Source organism: Typopeltis vanoorti, chromosome 9 (genome assembly GCF_054136105.1).
Source record: "Typopeltis vanoorti isolate ZY-2024b chromosome 9, IOZ_Tvanoo_1.0, whole genome shotgun sequence".
Classification (NCBI taxonomy): domain Eukaryota; kingdom Metazoa; phylum Arthropoda; class Arachnida; order Uropygi; family Thelyphonidae; genus Typopeltis; species Typopeltis vanoorti.
The window spans coordinates 11,079,887-11,102,487 of record NC_143557.1 but is presented as its reverse complement, the minus strand read 5'-3'; the positions used below and the strand labels follow the sequence as shown (position 1 = coordinate 11,102,487).

Here is a 22,601-nt window from a genome sequence, read left to right as displayed (position 1 = left end):
GAAGCGATTGATAGCGAGAATTCATTGTATGGCATGAATATCATGATGTAAGCAGCTGGTCATTTTTGCACGATAATGCACCATCTCATCGTTCAAACATTGTGAGACAGTTTTTTTTGGACAAAAACCAAGTTTGCGTGTTAGATCACTCGTTGTATTCACCTGATTTAGCACCCTGTGACTTCTTTCTCTTCCTCCGACTTCATTTACCGATGGAAGGAAAGCGACACCACCATTGAAAATGTTGAATCGGCAGTGACCACGACCCTCAACAGTATCCCAAAAACTGATATAAAAAACTCATTTAACGAATTAATTGACCGTGTCAAACGCTGTATCGAAGCTGAGGGAGAGTATATTGATTGAAATAAATGATTTGAATAATTATAATTGGCCTGTTTTATTTTCTATCAAAAGTTTGGTTTCTTTTTGGACAGAGAGTGTAGATGCCCTGTTCTACCTTCATCATAATTTCTAATTTTTGAATTTGTTTGGATATGATAGCAAAGTTATCCACCAGGCTGAAAGCATTCTTGACTTCTTCAGTGAGCACTTGTGACCATAAATTTATGAGTATGTGGTCTCGTCGAAGTTGCTATTGGAACGTAGTATGTTGGCGCTGATGTGGGATTTCATATTTTCTCAGGCGTCTGCTTTTTACTTTTGTGAATTATTTATTTATTTATTTTTTTTTTTGCTGCAACTTCGAAGATATGATGTAGGACATTCCGCATTTCAGAATTTAAAACATTAATTAGTTCCTCATGTAGCACAGTGATAGAGCTGTTTAACTAAATATTCTTGGCTTCTTCAGTGAGCACTTGTGACCAAAATTTATGACCACGTGATTTTGTCGAAGTTGCAGTTGGAACATAGTATGCTGGCGCTGATGTAGGATTTCATATTTTCTCAGGTGTCTGCTTTTTTTCTCTCTTCAACTTCGGAGATATGATGTAGGATATTCTGCATTTCAGAATTTAAAACATTAATTAGTTCCTCATGTTGTGCAGTGATAGAGCTGTTGAACTAACTAAGCTCTATGCAACAGCGGCAATTTGTTCTCGGAGAAGTGCTAAACTCACCCGTCAGTAAATACGATGTGCCTTTGCTAAATTTAACTTTTCTTTAAATTAGAAAAAAAAAAAAAGCTGGGATAGTATCACTGTTATGGCATCATTTGAGGAAGGCTAACCACTTCAGTTTTCTTGAAAGTTTCAGTTTCAACTTACTGAACCATGTGCTTTGTATACAATATCTTTTCCATGCAGAATCATCAATCTAATAAATCAAACACCAGGCTTCACACAGGATTAGACAGATGAAAACTAATGTGCTATTTAGAAGTCATTACAGATCCAAAAGATTAGTTTTTGAGTCGGCCATGGCTATGAAGAATCCTCCTAATCTGAACAAACATGGTTGCATTAATTTGACAAAAATTTGGCAGACTGTATATCCTAAGAGCAACTCCCACATAGCTGTATTTTTTTTTTTTTTTTTTTTTTCCCTACAACATTAGAGTGTGTCAAAATAGGACTTGAGATCTTTTGTCTATTACAAATGTATTGTTTCACTTACTCACTGTCGCATATACATGTTGTGTGGTGCTCTGATGATGCTGATTTGAAATAAAGCAAAATATAAGCAAGTTAATAAAACATCTGTTTATAAAATAGTTTGGTGTTGTTAGCAAAGTGAGCACTCATTAATTGAACAATGTCATTAGCTTCTGACACTAGAGTACCATCTGCATTCAGTGAAGTTATTCTTCTACATTCAATCTTTCTTTTGCTAGTGGCATAGCAATACAATTCTTTTGAATTGTCTTTAGCCTTCATAGCCAAATTTTTCCATACTCTGATTTAGCTTTCCACACAATACTCCTTATATTTCTAGCCTGCACTATGTATATTTCAAGACATCTCTCAATCTTTTTCTCATGATATTTTACCACATCATCTTCTTGTGGATCTCTTGCTTTATATGATTGCACATCAATTTCATTCCCAACCTATTTATTCTTTTAACTCTAAGGAATACATTCATATACCACCTCATTTAAGCACTTTTTCAAAGATTCCCATCCATTGGCATGCCCACACAAATTAGCTTGTTCACTTAGCAAAAAAACAGAAAAATATAATTCTTGTAGATAAGTTGGAAATACATAACTGTCAGATTTTAGAGAAAGACTGCATATACTAGAATATTAATTAAAAACTTTAATTAATACTTCGTATATTTCAGTAATGTTACATTACTATCTTCAAGGATCCCAAAATAATAAGTGCATGCAGGCACTAACACTAAGCAAATATGGCTGAAGAAAACAACTGAAGTCGGTCTTATCATTATTTTGTGATCCCTGGCGATGGTAATGTAACATTGCCGAAATATAGAAAGTATTAAAGTTTTTAATTAATATTCTAATATATATTCTGTCTTTCCCTAAAATCTGACAGAGAAAAATGTAAAACAGCGAAACACTCTGTAAAAGTAGTTAAACAAAACTGATGGCAAGACTTTGGTAAGAATATCGAAAATAAACATCAGGAAGGTGGCAACATATTGTGGAGACTACTGAAAAAGTTTAGAAATAGAGAAGAGAGTACTGTAAAAGAAATCATAGATGATAAAGGATACAGGAAAACTAAAGATACAGATCTTCTAGATGTCTGAAAAGGTTGCTAAATGAAAAACAAGCAGTGATAGCACATGCTAGAAAATGCTTAATAGAAATACAATTAGGAATACATGCCAGCCATCAGAAATGTGAAATGTTGAAAGGCAGCTGCAGTAGATAATATTCAACCAGAAATACTTTAATATGGAGGTATAAAGATTTTATGGTGACTACACCTGTATTATTCAGAAGGCTGGTGAGAGAATCAAATTCCAGATGATTGCCGTAGATCTCTAATAATGGTACCCATCTATAAAAAGGGAAATAAAAAAACAATGTTAAAATTCATGATGATTCTATGTTATTTTTGTCCATCTAAACATACGAAAATTGACATAAACTGAGTTTTATTGGCTGAAGGATTTTAATTGATACTAAGTAAGAAATACCAACAAGTTTCGCCAACTGTTTGGCTTCTTCAGGATGAATAAAAGAGATACAAAACAACTTTTCATGAAGGAATGAATTGAACACAATTGTATTTTTTACAAATACAGAAGAACATGTACATCAAACGTATGGAGCATGTATAATGTCAACTGTTGTTATGCAGGAACGTTCTGTAATTAGCAGTGAAATTTAACTCTGGCATGCCTAATGATGTTATGAGGGTCTTCCAAATATCAGCTAGAATTAATCCTTGGTTTCTATTAAGGTTGTGTTAAAACGGATGATTGTTATGGCTTCTTTTATGTATCGTGAGCGGTAATCTTCCTCTAAATAGGGCATGGAGCTTTTGTCCCATTCAGTGGTATGGTTGGTCCTCGAGAAATGAAGGGCTAACCCAGAATTGTCTTCTCTGTTGTTGCTTACATCTCCTACGTGTTCTTTTTTTCTAATTTCCAAACTTCCTGAGGTCTGACTAATGTAATTTAATTCACATGAACAGGGGATGTTATAGACACTGGCATATTTGAAGAAGGCATGACTGTCTTTTGGAGATCTTAAAAAATGGCGAATAGTCTTAAAAGGTTTAAGTCACTCATATTTCATGTGGCTTGAGGAGTGTAGCAATCTTTTTAGAAACTGTTGCAAACAGTCTATCGCAAACCAACCAACACAGATCGTTACTTGCACTTCACATCTTCGCACCACATTTCTCAAAAACTAAATATCGTACATATGCTAAAAAATAGGGCCTCTCACATCACTACAGATGATAAAGATCTCAAAGATCAACTATCCCACATATCAAAAACCCTGATAGACAATGGTTATCCAAAAAAATTGATCCATGAGATACTTTTCTGTGAACCCCCCCTACAACAACAATCTGAGGAAATACGTTACAAATTCACCATCGCCATTCCTTATGCTTGGACTTCATGAACAGTTTAAGTTGTTTACTTTTATTCACCCTGAAGAAGCCAAACAGCTAAGTTGGCAAAACTTGTTGGTATTTCTTACTTAGTATCAATTTAAAACCTTCGACCAATAAAACTCAGTTTATGTCAATTTTCTTAATGTGAAAATTACCAACATTTAGAGGAATTTCCCTACCAAATGTTCCTGGTAAGTATTATGCAAGTATACTTGAAAAAATGAAAAGAGAACAAAAATTGGTGAAATGAAGTATAAAGAAGATCAGACTGGATTCATGCCAAATAGAGGTTATAATCAGTTTCATTTTAAGACAAATGGGTAATAAATCATGGGAATTTAACAAGAATCTGAGCTAAGTTTTGTTGATCTTGTTGAACTGTGATAGAGAAACAGGAAGATGGTTAAATGTTAAATCAGATGTGAAGCAAGGGGGCATATTAACTCCACTCAAGATGTTATTCATCTATATGGATTATATTATGAAAGAATGTGATATTAAACCTAATATCAAAATTGGATATGTTGATCTCAGTGCTCTACTTTATGCAGATTTATTTATTTATTTATTCGTATGATGATATAACGGCCGTGAGGCCCCTTTTTACGGGGAAGTACAGCACCATCTCAGTCTCCCCAATGATTTTATACAATAAAGAACAGGTTTGCAGGATTCCATAACTAAATTGTGAATAAATAGTGTAATAAATTTGGTATGAAAATTGGCAACTATAAGCAAAGACAGTGAAAATAGGTGGAAACATTGAAAACATCGACTGCATCATCCTGAGCGGAGAACCTATGGGTGAGTTGTGCCTAAATAGAATTTCTGCTATTTAGTGAAGATTTTGAATTAAATATATGAATAGACACCAGAATTAGAAAATCTGGTATGGTAGGAAGTCAACTGAGTAAATTCATGTAATGTGTTAGCAGAGCTAATCTGAGGTAGTAACCTTTTTTCTTTCTCCCCCCCCCCCCTTCTTAAACAGAAGGAGAGAGAGAAAAGGTTAGCAAAATTAGTGATTTTTCCAGAATTGAAAGAAAAAAGACCCAGACAAGTTTGAGATCTGTGTCAGTGGGTAAAGTAAGAAGTGCCTTAGCGATCAAAAATGGTTAGATATAATAGTATTGTAGTGCTGAATGATCCTGTTGTACTTTCTTTCAAAATATGACAGAAACACATAATTGTGGAAAGTGCAAACATGAAAATTAGCTGATCCTTTGTAAAATTCCTAGAACTAGACCAGTAGCAGGCTTACCATGTCCTTCTACCTTTGCATAATACTTTTAAAACTGAAATTAATTTGAAAATTGTGCCTTTTTTGTATTCTTATAAATTTATTTGCTTTATTTTATTAGTTTTCTGATGTAGATGCTTGTTTTCATATTTTTAGTCATTCATCCGTTGCAAACGTGGATTATACTTCAAGTAGAGTGGAGCCTTTCTACGACATTCACCTTTTTTTGTATTCTTATAAATTTATTTGCTATTTTATTAGTTTTCTGATGTAGATGCTTGTTTTCATATTTTTAGTCATTCATCCGTTGCAAACATGTGGATTACACTTCAAGTAGAGTGGAGCCTTTCTACGACGTTCAGCTGAATGTTAAAGGGAAAAAAAATAGTGAGTATCTAGTTCATCACAATTGTATAATTGGTTTCTGAATTTATTTCTCTAATGACACACACCGAATTTTTATATAAAAACATTAATAAATGTGTTTAATAATAGATCATAGTGTTCTTAAAGTTTGAAGGTAAGTATAAAAAGTCCGTTTTATACCTGATCCTGGTTTTGTTAATCCTTTGTATAAGTGTAACTATATGGTCCCAGTTTGACTATACTGGATTATATTCATTCATATATCAATATCTAAATTCATTTATGCATCATTATGCAAATTTCAGAGTGAATCCAATGGTTTGAAGAAAGTAAATTGACCTTTTCATGAAAACTGTAACATCATTATAATGCTCTCATATAGTGTCAACTTTCAATTTTGAATTACTGTCTGTAACAGAAGATGAGAAAAAATTGCATTAATGCCTTCTGTTATGTTGAGTGCAGAGAGAGAGAGAATTACAATTTTGTATATTCTTGAGGAGGAGTTTTCCTTAGGATTCCTGAGGAGGTATACTTGTGTCTCTTTGAGTTTTTTAGAATTTCATATTCTACAAAATTAAATATATTCTTGAATAGTCATCTAAATTAAGAAACAAAATACAAATGTGGTCCATTGAATTTCCTTGCAATTTTTGGGCTTTAATTTTTTAAAGACCAAGCTAGCTGCAGATTTTTGCATGTATAAAACTACAACACCCACTATTTAGTTTTAAAGAATTTATGTCTGAAATGTTTTTTTTATTTGTAATTTTGTTGAAGTGAGCTTAGAATTTTTAGTTTATAGTTTTGGAAAGGTATTTATTATTTTATATCCTAACTATCAACATTTATGATTACTTTTTATCTTTGTCATATGCAGTCAGAGTTTCAGGAATTTAAAATTTGTTAAATATCAAATCTTTCATTGTGAATCCTCACAAAAGATAAACCTATTGTACATTGTACTGTGGGTAGATCAAGAGTTAGACACTCAAAAAATCTTGGTGGGAAGACAACCACTTTAGCCTTTCAGAAACTAGATATTGGTCTAACAGTGAGTGATAAATCATAAATCAATCAGACATCCATGTCTAGATGTGAATGTCAAATTGCAGAATTACAACACACACACATACATACATACATACAGTTCTGTATAAAGTTTCATTAAACCATACCATATAATTATGCTATGTTCTCCCCAGGACCATTTGAATGGGCAAACCACCCAGCTGGTTTTACTGACCACCAGGCTAATTAATGTTGTGAATTAACATGGCTAAATAATGTGCAAGAATGGAATAATAATTTGATATTTTTTTAATTAAGTGATGAGAAATCGAACCGGAGAGTCTCGATACTCGTGAGACCAGGTCAATTTCTTGCATTGCAAGCCAATCTCAAGAACTTCGGATATTCACTTTTGATGCACACCAATCTGTATGCGGAAGAAGGCAAAAATAGGGATCTCGAATACAACAGTATCAGTTAAAAAGATCTTTTACGAAAGATACATAATTTTGATGTTTGAAAGAAATAAATTGTGAAAAATGAGCGAATTCGAATTGAAGGCAAAAATTGATGTTAAAAATTACATTTATTTTTCTTAATAATGGTTTTTCTCTGAAGATTGTGAGTCAAGTATTTAATATTTTATTTTGTAAAAGAAAATAGACCTGCACATCAAATATAGTTGTGATCTCAGGGAATTCTCGAAACTCTCGATGACTATTCCATCAGTCTTGTGATACCAATTCCCATTCCTAGTAATTAATACTTATAAATAGTAAAATTGTCTCGGGTATTACTGTCAGTGCACAATTCAGTGATTTGTTCTGATTAATTTAATAATAATGATATTTTGTATTTATTAAATTACCCCATAATGAGTAAAAAGTTAAGTCAGAAAACCACACTCCTAAGTTATTTTAAGAAGGTTGAAACCGATAAGCATAGTAGCGAAGACGCCAAACCAACAACAGAATTGTCTATTTTTATGAATAGGCAAATGAGACTGAAGCTAGGCTATTCATGGAATCAGCCTCGGCCCTTAGGAACATGCCAAACCTCAACAAATTTGGATGCATGAGACTGCCCCAAATTTGGGAAACTTTTATCAGAAGAACTTCAGCCCAAAGGCCAAGACCTACCAATATAGCCTGCCAGGGGGCACCATCAGGACTTTAGGAAAATGCTAGCTTCCTAGCTTCAGTCTCATTTGCTGTTATTAGTACTTGTGTGCACTTGGGAACTTACTTTGTAGTAAGTTCCCAAGAAGATGGCAACGTGACGTTCGCCGAAATATCGGAAAGTATATATTAAAGTTTATTTAATCTATATTTCTAGTATACGCTGTCAATTCCTTAAATATTAGTTATCTTAATGTTGGTAAAAATGCACATTATACCTCAGAAAGAATAATGCAAGAGTTGATTGATATTTTAGCATCAGAAATTAGATCTGAAATACTGAAAAATATACATTCTGCAGATTATTTCAGTGTTTTATGTGCTGAAACTACAGACATTTCAGTTTTAAAACAGCTGATTGTGCACATTAAATATGTTTATCAACTTAGAAAAGAGGTCAGGGTTAGTTTTGTATCAACTTGCAATATTATTGATGGGAAAGCTGAGACTATAACTAACAAAGTAATTGAAACCCTTGACAGTCTAGGCTTAAAAACTTGTAATCTGGTGGGCCTAGGATCTGATGGAGCAGCTGTCATGATTGAAAAGCAAAAGGAAGTTGCAAAACTGCTCAAAGATAAAACAGATGGACTCATGGTCAACTGCCATTGTGTAAACCACCTACTGGCTCTTACTGGTGCCCAAGCAGCTGCTGAAGTGCCTTATTTAGTCATGTTTAATGATATCTTAAGGCAATTGTTTTTCTTCTTCCAAAATTCCTCAGTCAGGATGGCTGTTTTAACCAAATCCAAAATATACTGAACAGTTTTCATGTTAAACTTAAAATGGCTAGTGACACTAGCTGGCTCTCTCATGATTGTGCAATACAGTCTCTAACAGAATGTATGGTGAGTGTTATAGCTGCATTGGAAAGAAAGGCAACCGAATGAAATGATATCACAGCTGAAGGTTTAAGTAAATATATCAGAACATACAATTTCGTAGCTTCACATACAATTTCGTAGCTTCACTAATGATGCTTTCAGATGTGTTACTGCATTTATCTAACTTGTCTAGATCATGGCAAAGGCAAGATGACCTAACTGAAATAGAGCCAGTCTTAGAAGCCAGAACACTATCCATCATGGAATTGAAAGATACTCCTTGTAGTCATTTTCAAAATCTTCATCAGCATTTTTCAGGAATGGTCAGACCTTCACATTGATTATTCAGATTCTAATGTTATTACGTCTAAGGATACAATATATGATAAATATATAGGCACAGTTATTAAACACCTAGAAGCAAGATTTCTAGATATGCCAATCATTTCATGCTTTTCAAGACACTTTTTCAATGCAGAAAGTCATGATCAACGTGAGACTTCTGAGATTCTTTTTGATTATTATTGTAGAAATGAAAGTTCTGCAATTTTAAACTATGAAACTACTAAATTAGAATGGGCAGTTGCATCAAAAATGATTAATGGACAGTCATACAAAAATCTAGATCCAAGACAAATACTGCTGAAATTAGCAACAACATCTGAGCTCAAAGAGTCTTTTCCAAATTTAGCAAAACTAGCTGCTGTTGAACTGGCCATCCCTGTGAGCACATCTGAACGTGAAAGGGGTTTCTCTGCATTAAAAAGGATATAATCCTGTATGAGGAATCTCATCAATCAGAACACTCTAAATAATCTGATGCTGATTTCACTGGAGGGACCAGATCCTACATTTTAATTATGAAAAAGCTGCTGACAACTGAGATTTTAAGAAGAAGAGAAGAATTAATGCATAGAATTTTAAGCTGTGAGCATTACAAGGTTTTTCATTATTTAATGAGAAAATAAGAAAAATCCTAGTTGTGTTTGTTATAATTACTATATAAAATATTATCCTTGTTTGGAGTAATTTCTAATATAATTACTGTTTTAAATTGTAATGAAAAGGGGTCTTTCTTAACTCATTCAAAATTTTTGCATGCCTGGCTAATGCTTCATTCCACCCTGCTGGTAAAAATTTCTGGGGAGAACACTAGCATTCTGAACAACTTTTTCCAGTGGCACCTTATCATATGCTTTTCCTCATATTCAAGATGGATCTGTTACATTCTTGTGATTTCTCAGCCATTTCCCATAAAGTAAAAATCTGTTCATTACAATTGGTATGTAGCCTGAACACAGCTTATTTATTGTCATGTTTCTCATTCACAATTTTTCTTAACCGCATATTAAGTAGGTCTACATAAATCTTACCTGGAACACTCAGTAGAGAAATTCCTCTGTAATGCCTACCTACAGTTTCATTTATTTCACTTTTTTAGAAATTGGTACTATAATAGGTCTACTTGAATCATCATACCTTCTAAATTAAACCGCTGGGAAGTTTAACCTCCCTCTTTGAGTATTTCTGGTTGAATGCTGTTTACTTGCTTTCCTCTGTTTCATGTCTTTGATGGATTTTCTACATCATGTTCATGGGCACTCCTGATTTCCTACTGAAAATTTTTTGCCACTCTTCTAGCAATGTTTCTGAAACTTCTTGAATGTGAAATTTAGATTTTGAGTCTTCGTGGTCTGGTTTTTGTTCAAACCATGGCCACTGGTGTTACCATTTCATTTTCTTGTTCATCTGCAGTTAGAGGATGACAATCAGATGAATTTCAAACTATCTAAAAAACACTCCTGTCTTCTGGAACAGATGCACTTAATTTCCTGTTATACCACAAACCCCTCTCAATTTAATTCCATTTCTTTTCCTGGCAGACATTTATACACCTCCAAATCAAAAAGTTAGAATAATCAAAGAAAACGTGTTGAATGATTCGAAATTCTAATTTATTGCATATAAAATTATTACCAAATATGAATTAGCATAATCTAAATCTACATACTTTGTAGATTATATAACCATGTAGACACATAAAAATGTAATATAAATTATAAAATGTTATTTTGAAACATTCACGAAATTAGAATAATTTTTAATGTGGTTTAAAATATTAGAATAATGCGATAATAAATGCACTAAAATTACAGTCAAAAGGAAACAACATTGAAATTAGTACTTTGTTACATCCCCTTTAGCCTTTATGGCAGTTCATAAATGGTTGGGCATACTATTTACTAGCGGTTCAGTCTTTTTTTATCAAAAACATGCCATAGGGTCTGCAAAGTAGAAAAAACAAGTTCATTGTTATCTCTTGGGGCAACTTCTTGAAGATGTTTCTTCATAATTTCCCACAAAATCTCAAAGGGGTTTAAATATGGTGAGTTTGCCAGCCAAGGAATTATATTGATTTGCCTTTCTTTGAATCATCTAGTAGTAGTCTTGGAAGTGTAACAAGAAGCTGAATCTTGCTGAAAAAGGAAATCATCGTCACATAAATCTTCCGATGCCAGTAACATATAGTAGTCAAGAATTTCTTGATACACTTTGGAATTTTTCCTAATTTTTCTCAGAACTATCATACCTGTGAACCCCTGTCTTTGATCAGATATTTTATTTCTAACCCAACTCTCAGATTGATGAGTTAAAATTGGTTTTGAAAGCTGTTGTTTTGGCTAATTTCTTTCATTCCATATAAATTTATTCAACGTACTCCACACATAACAGCATTGTTTATTCTTTTATCTGACCATTTAAGGATTTTTTTTTTTTCTTGCATGAAAAATTGTCTTAAAATTGCTTGATATACAAAAAGGATTTTCTTTCTTTTTATTGATGTGATGCTTCCTCAAAATCTAAAAAACTAGGCATTCTCAAGAAAAACCTCTTTCTTTCCTCTGAACAGCTGTGTCTGTTCTACAGGTACTTCCATTGTCAACTCCATTTAATGTACCATTCCTTTCTCTTCTGTTGAGTCTGTTAAAATAAGAGTAGCAGCAGCTGCTTTAGCATCCCTATGAAGTGCAACTGCAAACATATTGAATTTAGTTTTCCTTTTCCCCCTATTCCATCTACAGTAGCAAACAAACTAATCCAAACATGCTGAATTTTCAAGTTTTTGGTTTACTATTTTTGGTTTTGGTTTCAGTACATCATTTTGGTTGAGTGTTGTGTGTTTTAACTGTCTCTGTGAAGTTTATTAATAGTGTTTTTATTTTTTTAATAGCGTAAACAAGTTGACATTCATAGTGTTTTGTTCATTTTGTGTAGCTATAAGGATACATCTACAAGAAAGCATTCAATAATATGTACCTTTTCTCAGCACACATTCATGACTCAAAGACAAATTGCCTATGAGTGTTAATACGATTTTAAAGAGGTTTAGGGAGACCAGATACCTTTTCTCTTAATGGGAAAGGAAAATTACACTTAATCAAGATCATTTACTAGTTAGGAAAAGCAAAATGAATTCAAGATTGCATGACTTAAATAGAGACTTAGCAGCGAGTGGGATTAATGTTTCTGACATGACAGTCCATCGAAGATTGCTGTAGGTAGGGAGGATTGCCCACAGATTTAAAAAAAAAAAAAAAAAAAAAAGGCTCCAATGTGCAAAAGTGTACAAAGATTGGACTGATAAGAAGTGGAAGAAGGTCATATTCTCAGATTAGAGCTATTTCGTTTTTTTTTCAAGTAGAATGAGTACCCTATGCTTGCAAATCAGCTACTGAGAAGACTTTTCCTGCCCACTTTTAACAAACTTCTAAACACCCAGCTAAAAAAGATGTTCTGGAGTTGTTTTACATGGGATGGTCCAGGATCACTTGTACCTGTTGACGGTATGATGAAAAGTAACCATTTAATAAAAATATTGGAGAAAAGAGTAGTCCCACACATCCAGATAGACAAAGAACTCATCTTCCAACAGGATCTTGCTCGTGCCACACTTCAAAAAAAAGTGAAAGAAGGCCTCACTTCCAATTGGCCAGGCAACTCTCCTGACATTAATCCAATAGAAAATTTGTGGGTCATAGGAAAAAGAGACTTGTAAAATTAACATGTGATACAAAGGATAACTTAGTTCAATCTGTTCTATGTTGGTAGAGTCCATGGCTAAGTGAATTAATGAACTTATTAGGAACAGAGGAGCACATATAAATGATTAGATAAAGGTGGAGGTTAATTTTTGTACTTATTTTCTTGTGTGATTAAAATTTTCTTTAAAATGTGAGTTTTTGAATTAATTTGTTCATTAATGTATTTCTGTTTTCTTGAACAGCCTTCGTCTTGAAGTGTTCCCAAACAACCACATGTAAATATTCAAGAGAAATATCAATATACTACTTTATCAATTCTTACCCCACACATGTAACACTGATATGTTATAGGTTCTTTGACATCTTGTGCATGAGATTTAAAGACACATACTTCAAGTTTCGTGTTAATTCTCAAATCAATGAATTATCATACCTACATTCCCAGAGTAAGTTATTTATTGATTACGATTGCTACAAATAATACAAGTAACAAATTTAGAAATCGCATGACAGTTGCAAATAAACCTTTTCTATAAAACATGACAAGAAACTTCTCAGTTTTAACGTAATGATAGATTAAAGTTTGTATTCCATTCTTGAGTTATCAAAATGCAAAATATTTGAACATAGTCTGTAATTTTTGGGGATTGTTCATGAAGAACATTTTGAAACTCTTCACATTTAATGACAAAGCAGGCATGCAGAATTTTAGTGACTAAAACAACCAGTTCAGAGCTAAAACTAAGCCCAATTTGAGGCTTAGTGATACAACTAACTAATCACTAACCATTTAGAGGCTTGATGTTACTTATGCTATTGTATCTATAAAATTTTAATTCATTATGCTGATAGTTATAATGGATTTGGATATGTTTTACTTACTCTGTTTTCCTTAGTTAATTTTTCTTGTTAGCTATTAATAAATAAAACTGCATATCAATTTCTAAATATTTTATGTATATCTAATAGTATATGAGTCCTTCAAGGATTACTGTGCAGTTGAAACACTTGATGGTGAAAACAAATATGATGCTGGAGAATATGGTTTACAAGAAGCTGAAAAGGGGATTATCTTTGCCTCACTTCCACCTGTTCTACATCTTCATCTATTGCGATTCCAGTATGACCCAGTAACAGATACAAATATAAAAATAAATGATAGGTGAGCAAAAAATAATTTTAGCGTTTGTTGCAATTTTTGATTTCCACACAAATCAAAGTGTTTGATTTGTGTGGAAATAAGAACTGATCACACCATGCTTTCCCCCCCCCCCCCCCAATTTTCCAACAACCCTCATATATTATAGTTTAAAAGATATTTTTACCTCATCTTTAGGGGCTTTGCATGATAATTGGGCGAGTTTTCTTTTTTTACAATGTACTGTTGCATGTCTTTACTTTAAGCCACATATTAAGTCAGTTTGCGTAAGCATTAAATTAATGCCAGATAAAAAAATAGCATATACAGAAATCAGTTTTAGAATGAATATAATCATCAACTTCTATTTACTTTTTTTTAAAAAAAAAATTTTATTCACTTCTTTTACTTTAATTCATTTCTGTTTATTTTTTGTTGGTGTGTGTAATTATTTTTCTTTTTATTTATTTATTTTAATTTTGTTGATTAATTTAAAACTATGAAGAGTATTTTTCTAAACTTTACTTTTTATGTGTGGTGTATTATTTACAAAGTAAATAACATAATGCTGATCTCAGGTGAATCATTAGCAGTACAAATTGCATGGAGGAGGCACAAATACAAAGAGCATGTATCAGATCTGACCCTAATGCCTTATTATATTAACCACCTTACTGGCCATTATGGATCAAATACGCATCCGCATATGCTTCGTATCCATCATATATTTCAATGTAATATTAATGATGTTACAATTTTAATATGCACTTCACATCGATGATAAGTCTTGGCCGGTAGCGTGGTTAAACATTTTTTTTTTTTTCATTATATACGTAGAAAGTTTTATACCTTGAGTATACTATACATTAAAGATACCAAGCAATTTTATAAACTTGATTTTAATCCTTTTTTCCCAAGTAAGCAAACAGACAAGTAAGTCAAGTTTGTGCCTGAACTATGTTCAGGTCTGAGGCAATTCGTGGTAAAGGTGGATAAGCTCTGATCACTTTTCCTGAGTATCTCCCCTAATGCACAGGACATCCTCTTGTGGAGATGTATGATGCTATGCATTAAAGGAAGGGACCACTACCTAGACCGGTTTCGACCTTTATTGAGGTCTCGTCAGTGGGAGCCAGACCCAGAGATGCCAAGGTTGAAGTAATGCAGAGCTTATAAATTTTACCTAAACAAGTTGTCACAAGGTGCTTTGACCTTATTAAATAAAAATCTCAGGATGAGAAAGATGTAGACCTTATTAAATAAAAATCTCAGGATGAGAAAGATGTAGAAAGTTTTTTACCTTTGGGTATACTATACGTTAAAGATACCAAGAAATTTTATAAACTGCAAGGTTATTAGTTGGAAGGGGGACCAGTTTTTCGATGCTGTTGGCACTCTGCTGAGGACTGGCCATTCTCAGTGGTTAACTTTGGCCTGTAAACTGACGTATGTCAGACCTCTGTACCCTCGAGGGCACATGTGGATATGACAACATATCAGAAATTGGCTGAAAGCATGTCCTTAAGGGTAGTTGCTGTCATTCAGGCCAAAGGTGGTTCCACTCGGTACTAGAAATATAATTATAATGTGTGTGTTTATATAAATATATAATATTAATATGTTTGTATATAATATGATTTGCTTGTAAAAATATTATTCATTACACAAATGCTAAATGAAGTATATATGAATATCTAGCTTTATTTCTGTTTTATGATTATACGTGATTGTTATCCACATAAACTTCAAAAGAAATCATATCAGTCTGTAGTCCCCACCATGTGCCAGTGAGATAAACATTGTGCAGGAAAGTGGTATTAAACCTGATTTTAAAATTGGTAATGTAATCTCAGTTCTTCACTCTATGCGGATGATATACTTCTAAATAAATCCAGTACTAGTTTGCAATATTCCCTGACTAAACTTAATAACTCTAGTAATAAATTTGGTATGAAAATGGGCAATAAAAATACAAAGTCGGTGAAAGTAGGCAGAGACATTGAACACATCAACTGCATCCTGAAGGGAGAACTCACAGTAGTAAAATATTTCAGCTATTTAATTGCAGTTTTTAGTGAAGATGGCAAATTAAATATGGAAATAGACAACAAACTTAGGAAAGCTAGTATGGTAGGAAGTCATCTGAATAAATTATATAAAATTAGAGAAAAATTAGTCATAACACGAAATTAGCTGTTTACAAGAAATAAAACTCTTGATCAAAGATCAGAATCCACATATATGAGAAAGCTTAGGGGAGTTAATGTATAGCATCAATAGTAGTATCATATTAAAAATTGAGGATATTAGTAAAGAACTTTCCATCGTTAGTAGAGTTTATCTCAGGTATGTGGGAGCGGAAAGAATAGCAAAACAAGTGTACGTTGCCAAGTTGGTAGACAAAATACCCAGATGAAGACGGAACTGTAAGTGGATTGATACAGTAAAAGAGACTTAGAGAAGAATGAAATATAAGATCTGATTATGTTGGAGTCTTAACAGATAACAGTTTAATTTGGAGAAACATTGTGGATATGAAATTAGTTAGTAATGATATAATTTTTCATGTAGTACTATCATAATATCTGAAGAGTTACTTCATCTCTGAACAGCTGCTAAGCTTATGCAAATTAAACATCTACCTAACTATTACATACTGTTATTGGGGCCAACTCACATTTGGAGTTGGCCCCTAAGAGTGCACTCAAAATGCTTTAGTCAATACAGAGGAAGTTAATTATATTGATTGATAACCCATATCTTACCAGCTCACTCTTCTCACTTTTGCACATTAGTTTGGTTTCTGCAGTGTATGTATTCTATAAATATTCCACGGCAAATGTTCATCTGAAATAGCATCAATATTTTCTCCACTCGCTACTAAGTTTGCTGAAACATGTGCCCTGCATCCCTTCACAATACATCTTGAGACCCACAGAACAAGTTCCTTTTCCTCCTCCATCCCTGGCACTGCTGTATTGTAGAACAGTCTTCACCCTGATATGTTTCCATGGAATATAATATACAGGCTTTTAAATCAAATGTAAACAAGTTTCTCATATCCCAACCCATACACAGTACTAATGTACTATAGGTTGATTAACCAACCTCTTGTGCATGAGCTCGACGTAAAACACTGCTGAAGGTACATATCAGAAATTTGATAATGGTGATTGTGGTATATAATTTTGATTGTCATTTTATTTTATAGTGTATAGCAGACAAAGATATTCAAGAAAAATAACACATCTTATTTTATGTAAATAGCACTGTAAAATGTTAATTTTGCTTTTTGTTTAGGAGAAAGGATTAAAGCATAGGAGAGATTATGAAAATGAAGTGCACAATTGAAGGTCAAGAATTCACGTATTTGAACATCCCCCCCCCCCCCCCCCCCCCCAACAAAAGTGAATCTAGTCTAGAATATTTTTTTTTTAAAAGTAGTTAATAGTTAATGCTATTGCTATCCTTGATAGACACAGGTGTCTGAACGGAAAACTGATACTGCATAAAAGAATTTGGGGACGGGGGTGTAGCCTCAGATTTTTCTGTTTTGAATTGAATTTTGTTGGCACCTATAAGAATTAGGAAGCAGTGTGAGTGGGATGTTTTTGAATCCTTCAGAGAAAGGGGAGAAAAATCACATTTATGTATTTTGGATGGTTCTGGAGTCACTATTGATGAAGAAGTTAAACGTCAAAGCAAATTGGTTAGTCCCCAGTTGTGATTACTCACTAATTCAGCATCCAAACTGAATTAGTGTTGCATTAGGCTAATGTGATGAAATGGTTTCGTCCTTAAAAACTTATCTCGCACACATTTATAGTTCTCTAATTGAGGTGCGGGTGAGAGAGATTTGAGAATTTTGTGCCATAACCACCATAGACTTAATATTACTTGTTGCAGATCGGAAATAATATTAGAGAAAATTTTTGTTGTATGATATAAAAAAAGAAAAGAATACTTATTGTAATTACATGGATTTTTGCCTTCAAAATTTGCAATAGAAACAAAAAAAATTGTGATCCTTTTCTTAAAAGTTCAATTGTTATAGATATCCCCATGCTACATTTTGAAATCATAAGATAATTGCAGGATTGTGTGTCTTCTTCTTATGGTGTCGAGCCATGCCTATGGATTTGTTGCCTCCAACCATGTCTGTCCAGAAATGTACTTCTCCAGTCTGAACAATATAATACATGGGGATGCCTAGGCTCTATTTGGACTGCAGAGCCATAAGAAGACATACAATCCCATGATTATCTTAAGATTTCAAAATGTAGCATAGAGATATTTGTAATTGAAGTTTCAAGAATCTTCTGACTACTGGTGTCTATCTGTTGTGCTCTAGATTTTTCTTTTTGGTCTTTTATCAAGAATATTACTATTTATTCTCTTACAAATGCTGTAATTTTCCATATAAAAACCATGACCTTCCCACTGAATTTTTCAAATTTGATTATATTGGATATTGTGGGTTCTTTATAAAGTTGCTATAACTTCATTGTTGTATCTGAACCTCCAAAGACCATTATCATTCAGTGAGTCAAATATTTTTCTGAGGATATTTCTTTCTAAAGCTGAAATCAGATTCTCTACTCTTGACATTCATAGGTAGTAACTGGATGGATCGTTGACTTATATATTTTTACTTGATCATTCTAATGAATATCTTTTGAACTGTGTGCATGAGAGAGAATAAAAAGCCTGATTACATATCTTTATTCAGTTTTTTTACTTCAGCCATCTCATTTTGTTGGCTAGAAATCATTACACCTAAATATTTAATTTAAAAAGTATTGGAATTAGGCCATTGTCTCTTTAATTCTTCAATTATTGGAATGAGATCTGTTATCATTTTGTATTTTAACCTGTGTTTCTGAATTTTCTGTATTAACCTTGTGTTACTAGCTTATCTGATATTCCAAAGTATATCATCACCGCATATACTTATTGAGAATTAATGAAAATTTTATGAATGTTTACTTTAGATTCCAAAAGTTCTGTGATAATTGTTTAAATATGTGTATCTGAACGATTCTGGATTTGCCTTTGATGACACCTTCTTGGTAGACACCAGCTATGTTCTTCATAATGGGTTTAATCCATTCTTCAATAACAGAGAAGTGCTTCTGTAATTTTCACAATTGTTATCCTTATTATCTGTCAATTGGATCAATTTTTTTCTGTTCTTGTTGCATATGCTTTATGAAAAATTATGCAGACAACTATCGTTTTAGAGCAAAAGTTTAGTTTAATATAAACCAAAATGAACCCTCGACGTTTCGACCATCATATCAAGGTCATCATCTGGAGCATATACAACGAAACAAGCTCCACTACAATCTACATAGTTTTGCTAAAGTTACTGACCAACCGTTACAACAATTATTAGCCTGACCGCTGGTTCAAAAAAAAAAAACCTTTACTGCATCAAAGCTAGAGTCCTATTATTATTATTATCTATTAGATTACAAAATTAAATTGGCTTGGAGAGCAACATGTTTATATATATATATATATATATATATATATATATATATATATATATATATATATAAAACTATGCAAGTATAGTTCGCCCACCATTTGTAGATCTCTCCTTGGCATTTTGCTAAGAATAGTCGATTCATGCTGAAGGGGAGAAAGAAATGAAGGATGTATGAATTGGTCGCCAACATGCGAAATCACCTGCTTTCTTGTCTATCGCTGTACTAGTACTAGCTTGATTTTTGTTGTCGCTTTTTTGCATTATTTTTTTGTTATTAATTTCTGTGATGGATCCAGTACAGTCAACAAGTTCTGTTGTTAAATGTTTCAGTAGCTCTTGCAAAAGAATATTGAATAATGTGTTGACATTCTGCGAAAAAGAATCGTCTCCTTGTTCCCCTTTCTCAAGTCATAAAACATGCAATTGCGAGCGTATCAGGGTCGACTGTTAAGAAAATTCGTAGGGAATCAAAAGGTGAAGGTAAGCCAAAATTTAAATCTCCTAAAAAAAAGCGCCAGAGTAAAGAAAACTATTGAAACCATAGCTTTGAATGATTTTGATGTAGATGTTATAAGAAGAACTATTCACGAATTTTATGTGGTCGAGAAAAGAGTGCCAACTGTTCCGAAATTGATTCCTGTGCTTAAAGAATAAATTAATTTTCCTTGGAAAAGAGAAACTTTAATGAAAATACTTCATGAAATCGGATTTTGTTTTAATAAGTCCCAGAATAAAAGGAAACTTATGGAGCGAAGTGACATTGTCTTATCTGGAACGCAGTATTTGAGAGCAATAAGACATTTCAGGGAGGAAAAAAATCAATCGTGTACCTAGATGAAACTTGGATCGATAGTAATTGAAATTATGGAAAATGTTGGCAGTCTAAAGAAGAATGTAGAGTGCTACAAACCGGAAATGCCTCGCAGCGCATAATAATTTTGTGTGCAGGTGGAGAAATGTGTTTTTTACCGAATTCGAACTTACTATACAAAGCCAATTACCATAGGCAAATGAATTCTACGATCTTCGAAAAGTGGACAGAAGAAAAACTGATTCCAAACCTTCCTAAAAATGCTGTTGTTATAATTGATAACACTTCATATCACTATTCAATCAAACAAAGTTCCAAATTGGTCCAATAAGAATCAAGTTCTTCTGGATTGGCTCTCTGCAAATAACATTTTTCTCATTCCCTAGATATGCAAAAAATTGAATTGCTTAATTTGGTCAAAAGAAACTCGCCCACAACTAAACTATTTAAATTCGACACGATGCTCAAAGAGCATGGATTTCTAGCTTTGAGGCTACCACTATATCATTGCGATATTTATACTATTGAGTATGTTTGGACAGAAGTGAAAACTTTCATTCGCCATCGCAATGTAACTGGAGATATTGACATGTCAAAACTTTTTAAGCTTTCAGAACAGGCGATTGAAAGTATTACAGTTCAAAACTGGGGAAAATATTGCTTTCATGTCACCTCATTGGAAAATATGTATTGGGACAGAGACGAAATTATCGAAGAATTATGCGAACCTTTGGTGATCAGTTTAAGTGAAAGTGATGGCGATTCGGACACCGATTCAGATGACTATGAAGATTAAAAGGATTTGATAATGGTATTTTTTTCCAACCTTTTTTTGCATGGGTTTGTTAAAAGAGTCACAACAAGTCATAAATAATTAATCGGTTTAGGACATTAAAGTGTCTCAGTTCTCTCAACTGTAAGTTTAGAATATCCAAGTTCATTTGAAAAAATTTCTGTTTTTCTGTATAATTATTTTTATTTTATAGAAAACTTTCTTAAAAATAAACTTAGTTAAATTTTTGTTTTATGCTATACCTTTTTTAATTTTGTTAATACTCTATGTACTTTTTTCCAAACACTTTAAAAACTACAATGTTCGTAAAAGAAAAGCTAAATTTTCTGACCTGTAATAATAAACAAACACATCTCAGAAGACAGATTGATTACCCTATAATCGGAATGGATTCTCCTTTTTCTGACATGCGCAGAAGTGTCTAGGGACCTCTAATCGGTGGGTTAACTATATATATATATATAAATTACAACGAACTGGTATGGAATAGTTTCCAATAAAAGCTGAAAATTGCTTCATGTCCTAAAGTCAGGGTATGCTGGAAACTAAGTAGGCTGAATATGTGCCATCCAAATTCTTGGAATTTTTATGCCACCGTTATTGATGAGATTAGGGTGGTTAATCAGAATTTCGCAGGCTTTTTTAAATTTTTGTTCATACCAGGTTTTTGTATGATGTAAAGAGCAGATACTTTTCCAATCACTTTGGTATAGGGTGTTGAGAGCGTGATCTGAGAGGCCTGCTTCACCATAATTGTTATATTTAATATGTCTTTTGAGTTATTTTTTACATATAGGGATTGTATGTCCAGTTTCATCAATATAAGGTAATGCAATAAACTCCAGGATGTGCCAATAGGAGAAGAGTTGAAGGAGTTGAATATGTTTTATAATTTTATAGGTGGTTTTTGTAGTTTTTATTTTTTCACCAGAGGTCAGGCCAGTAATTATTATAACGGTTCATCAGTAACTTTAGCAAACCATGTAGACTGTAGTGCAGCTTGTTTCTTTGTATATATGTATATGCTCCAGATGAGGACCTTGATATGAAGGTCGAAACGTCGAGTGTTCGTTTTGGTTAATATTTAACTAAAGTTTTGCTCTAACACGGTAGTTGTCTTCATAATGTATTCTGATAACCATGTAAGCATGAAGGAAAGGATTGTGGCATATTCTCTTTCTTCCATACAGTTAAAATTAATTCATATTTTTTATTTAGTTTTCTTTCCTTTTGCATTCGGTAACTCTGCAGTGACTTTATCCATTTCTGATTATGTGTTTTTCATGGATGTATGTAATAAAGCTCTTGCTTTATTACATTATATAAAAAAAATAAATTTAGCCCTTGCATTGATGGTAGCTCTATAGAATCATCCTCTAGAAAAGTAGTTGGTATATATTTTGAGTTGCAGAGGTAAGTTCCTTATTAAGCTACTTTGCCAGTATTCCCTCCATCTGTTTTTACTTTTACTTTTTTGTCAGCATGTTTCCTTGTCCATCACTGCATATAACTAGCCCAGGTTTATGTCCTTTAATTTGATTAATCGTATTATAAGGTTGTGTATGATTGCCCTTGTTTGTGCATGCCATTTAATCAAGAGCTTGTTTTTTTTTTTTGTTTTTTTTCATCAACAGATTTTATCTGCCTCTTTTTTCAGCTCTTTATATTTTCCATCTGTAATTCTATAATTGATCTCACAGTA

General features: G+C 33.0%; 1 protein-coding gene across 1 annotated transcript in view; it reads left to right on the top strand.

Moving 5' to 3' along the window:
• Window positions 1–22,601, top strand: part of Usp7 (Ubiquitin-specific protease 7) — a 747,694-nt gene that overhangs the window by 271,527 nt on the left and 453,566 nt on the right. Inside the window, exons 11-12 of the mRNA XM_090397965.1 lie at window positions 5,541–5,631; window positions 13,636–13,828. Coding sequence (XP_090254091.1) covers window positions 5,541–5,631; window positions 13,636–13,828 — 284 coding nt within the window. The remainder of the gene's footprint in view (window positions 1–5,540; window positions 5,632–13,635; window positions 13,829–22,601) is intronic.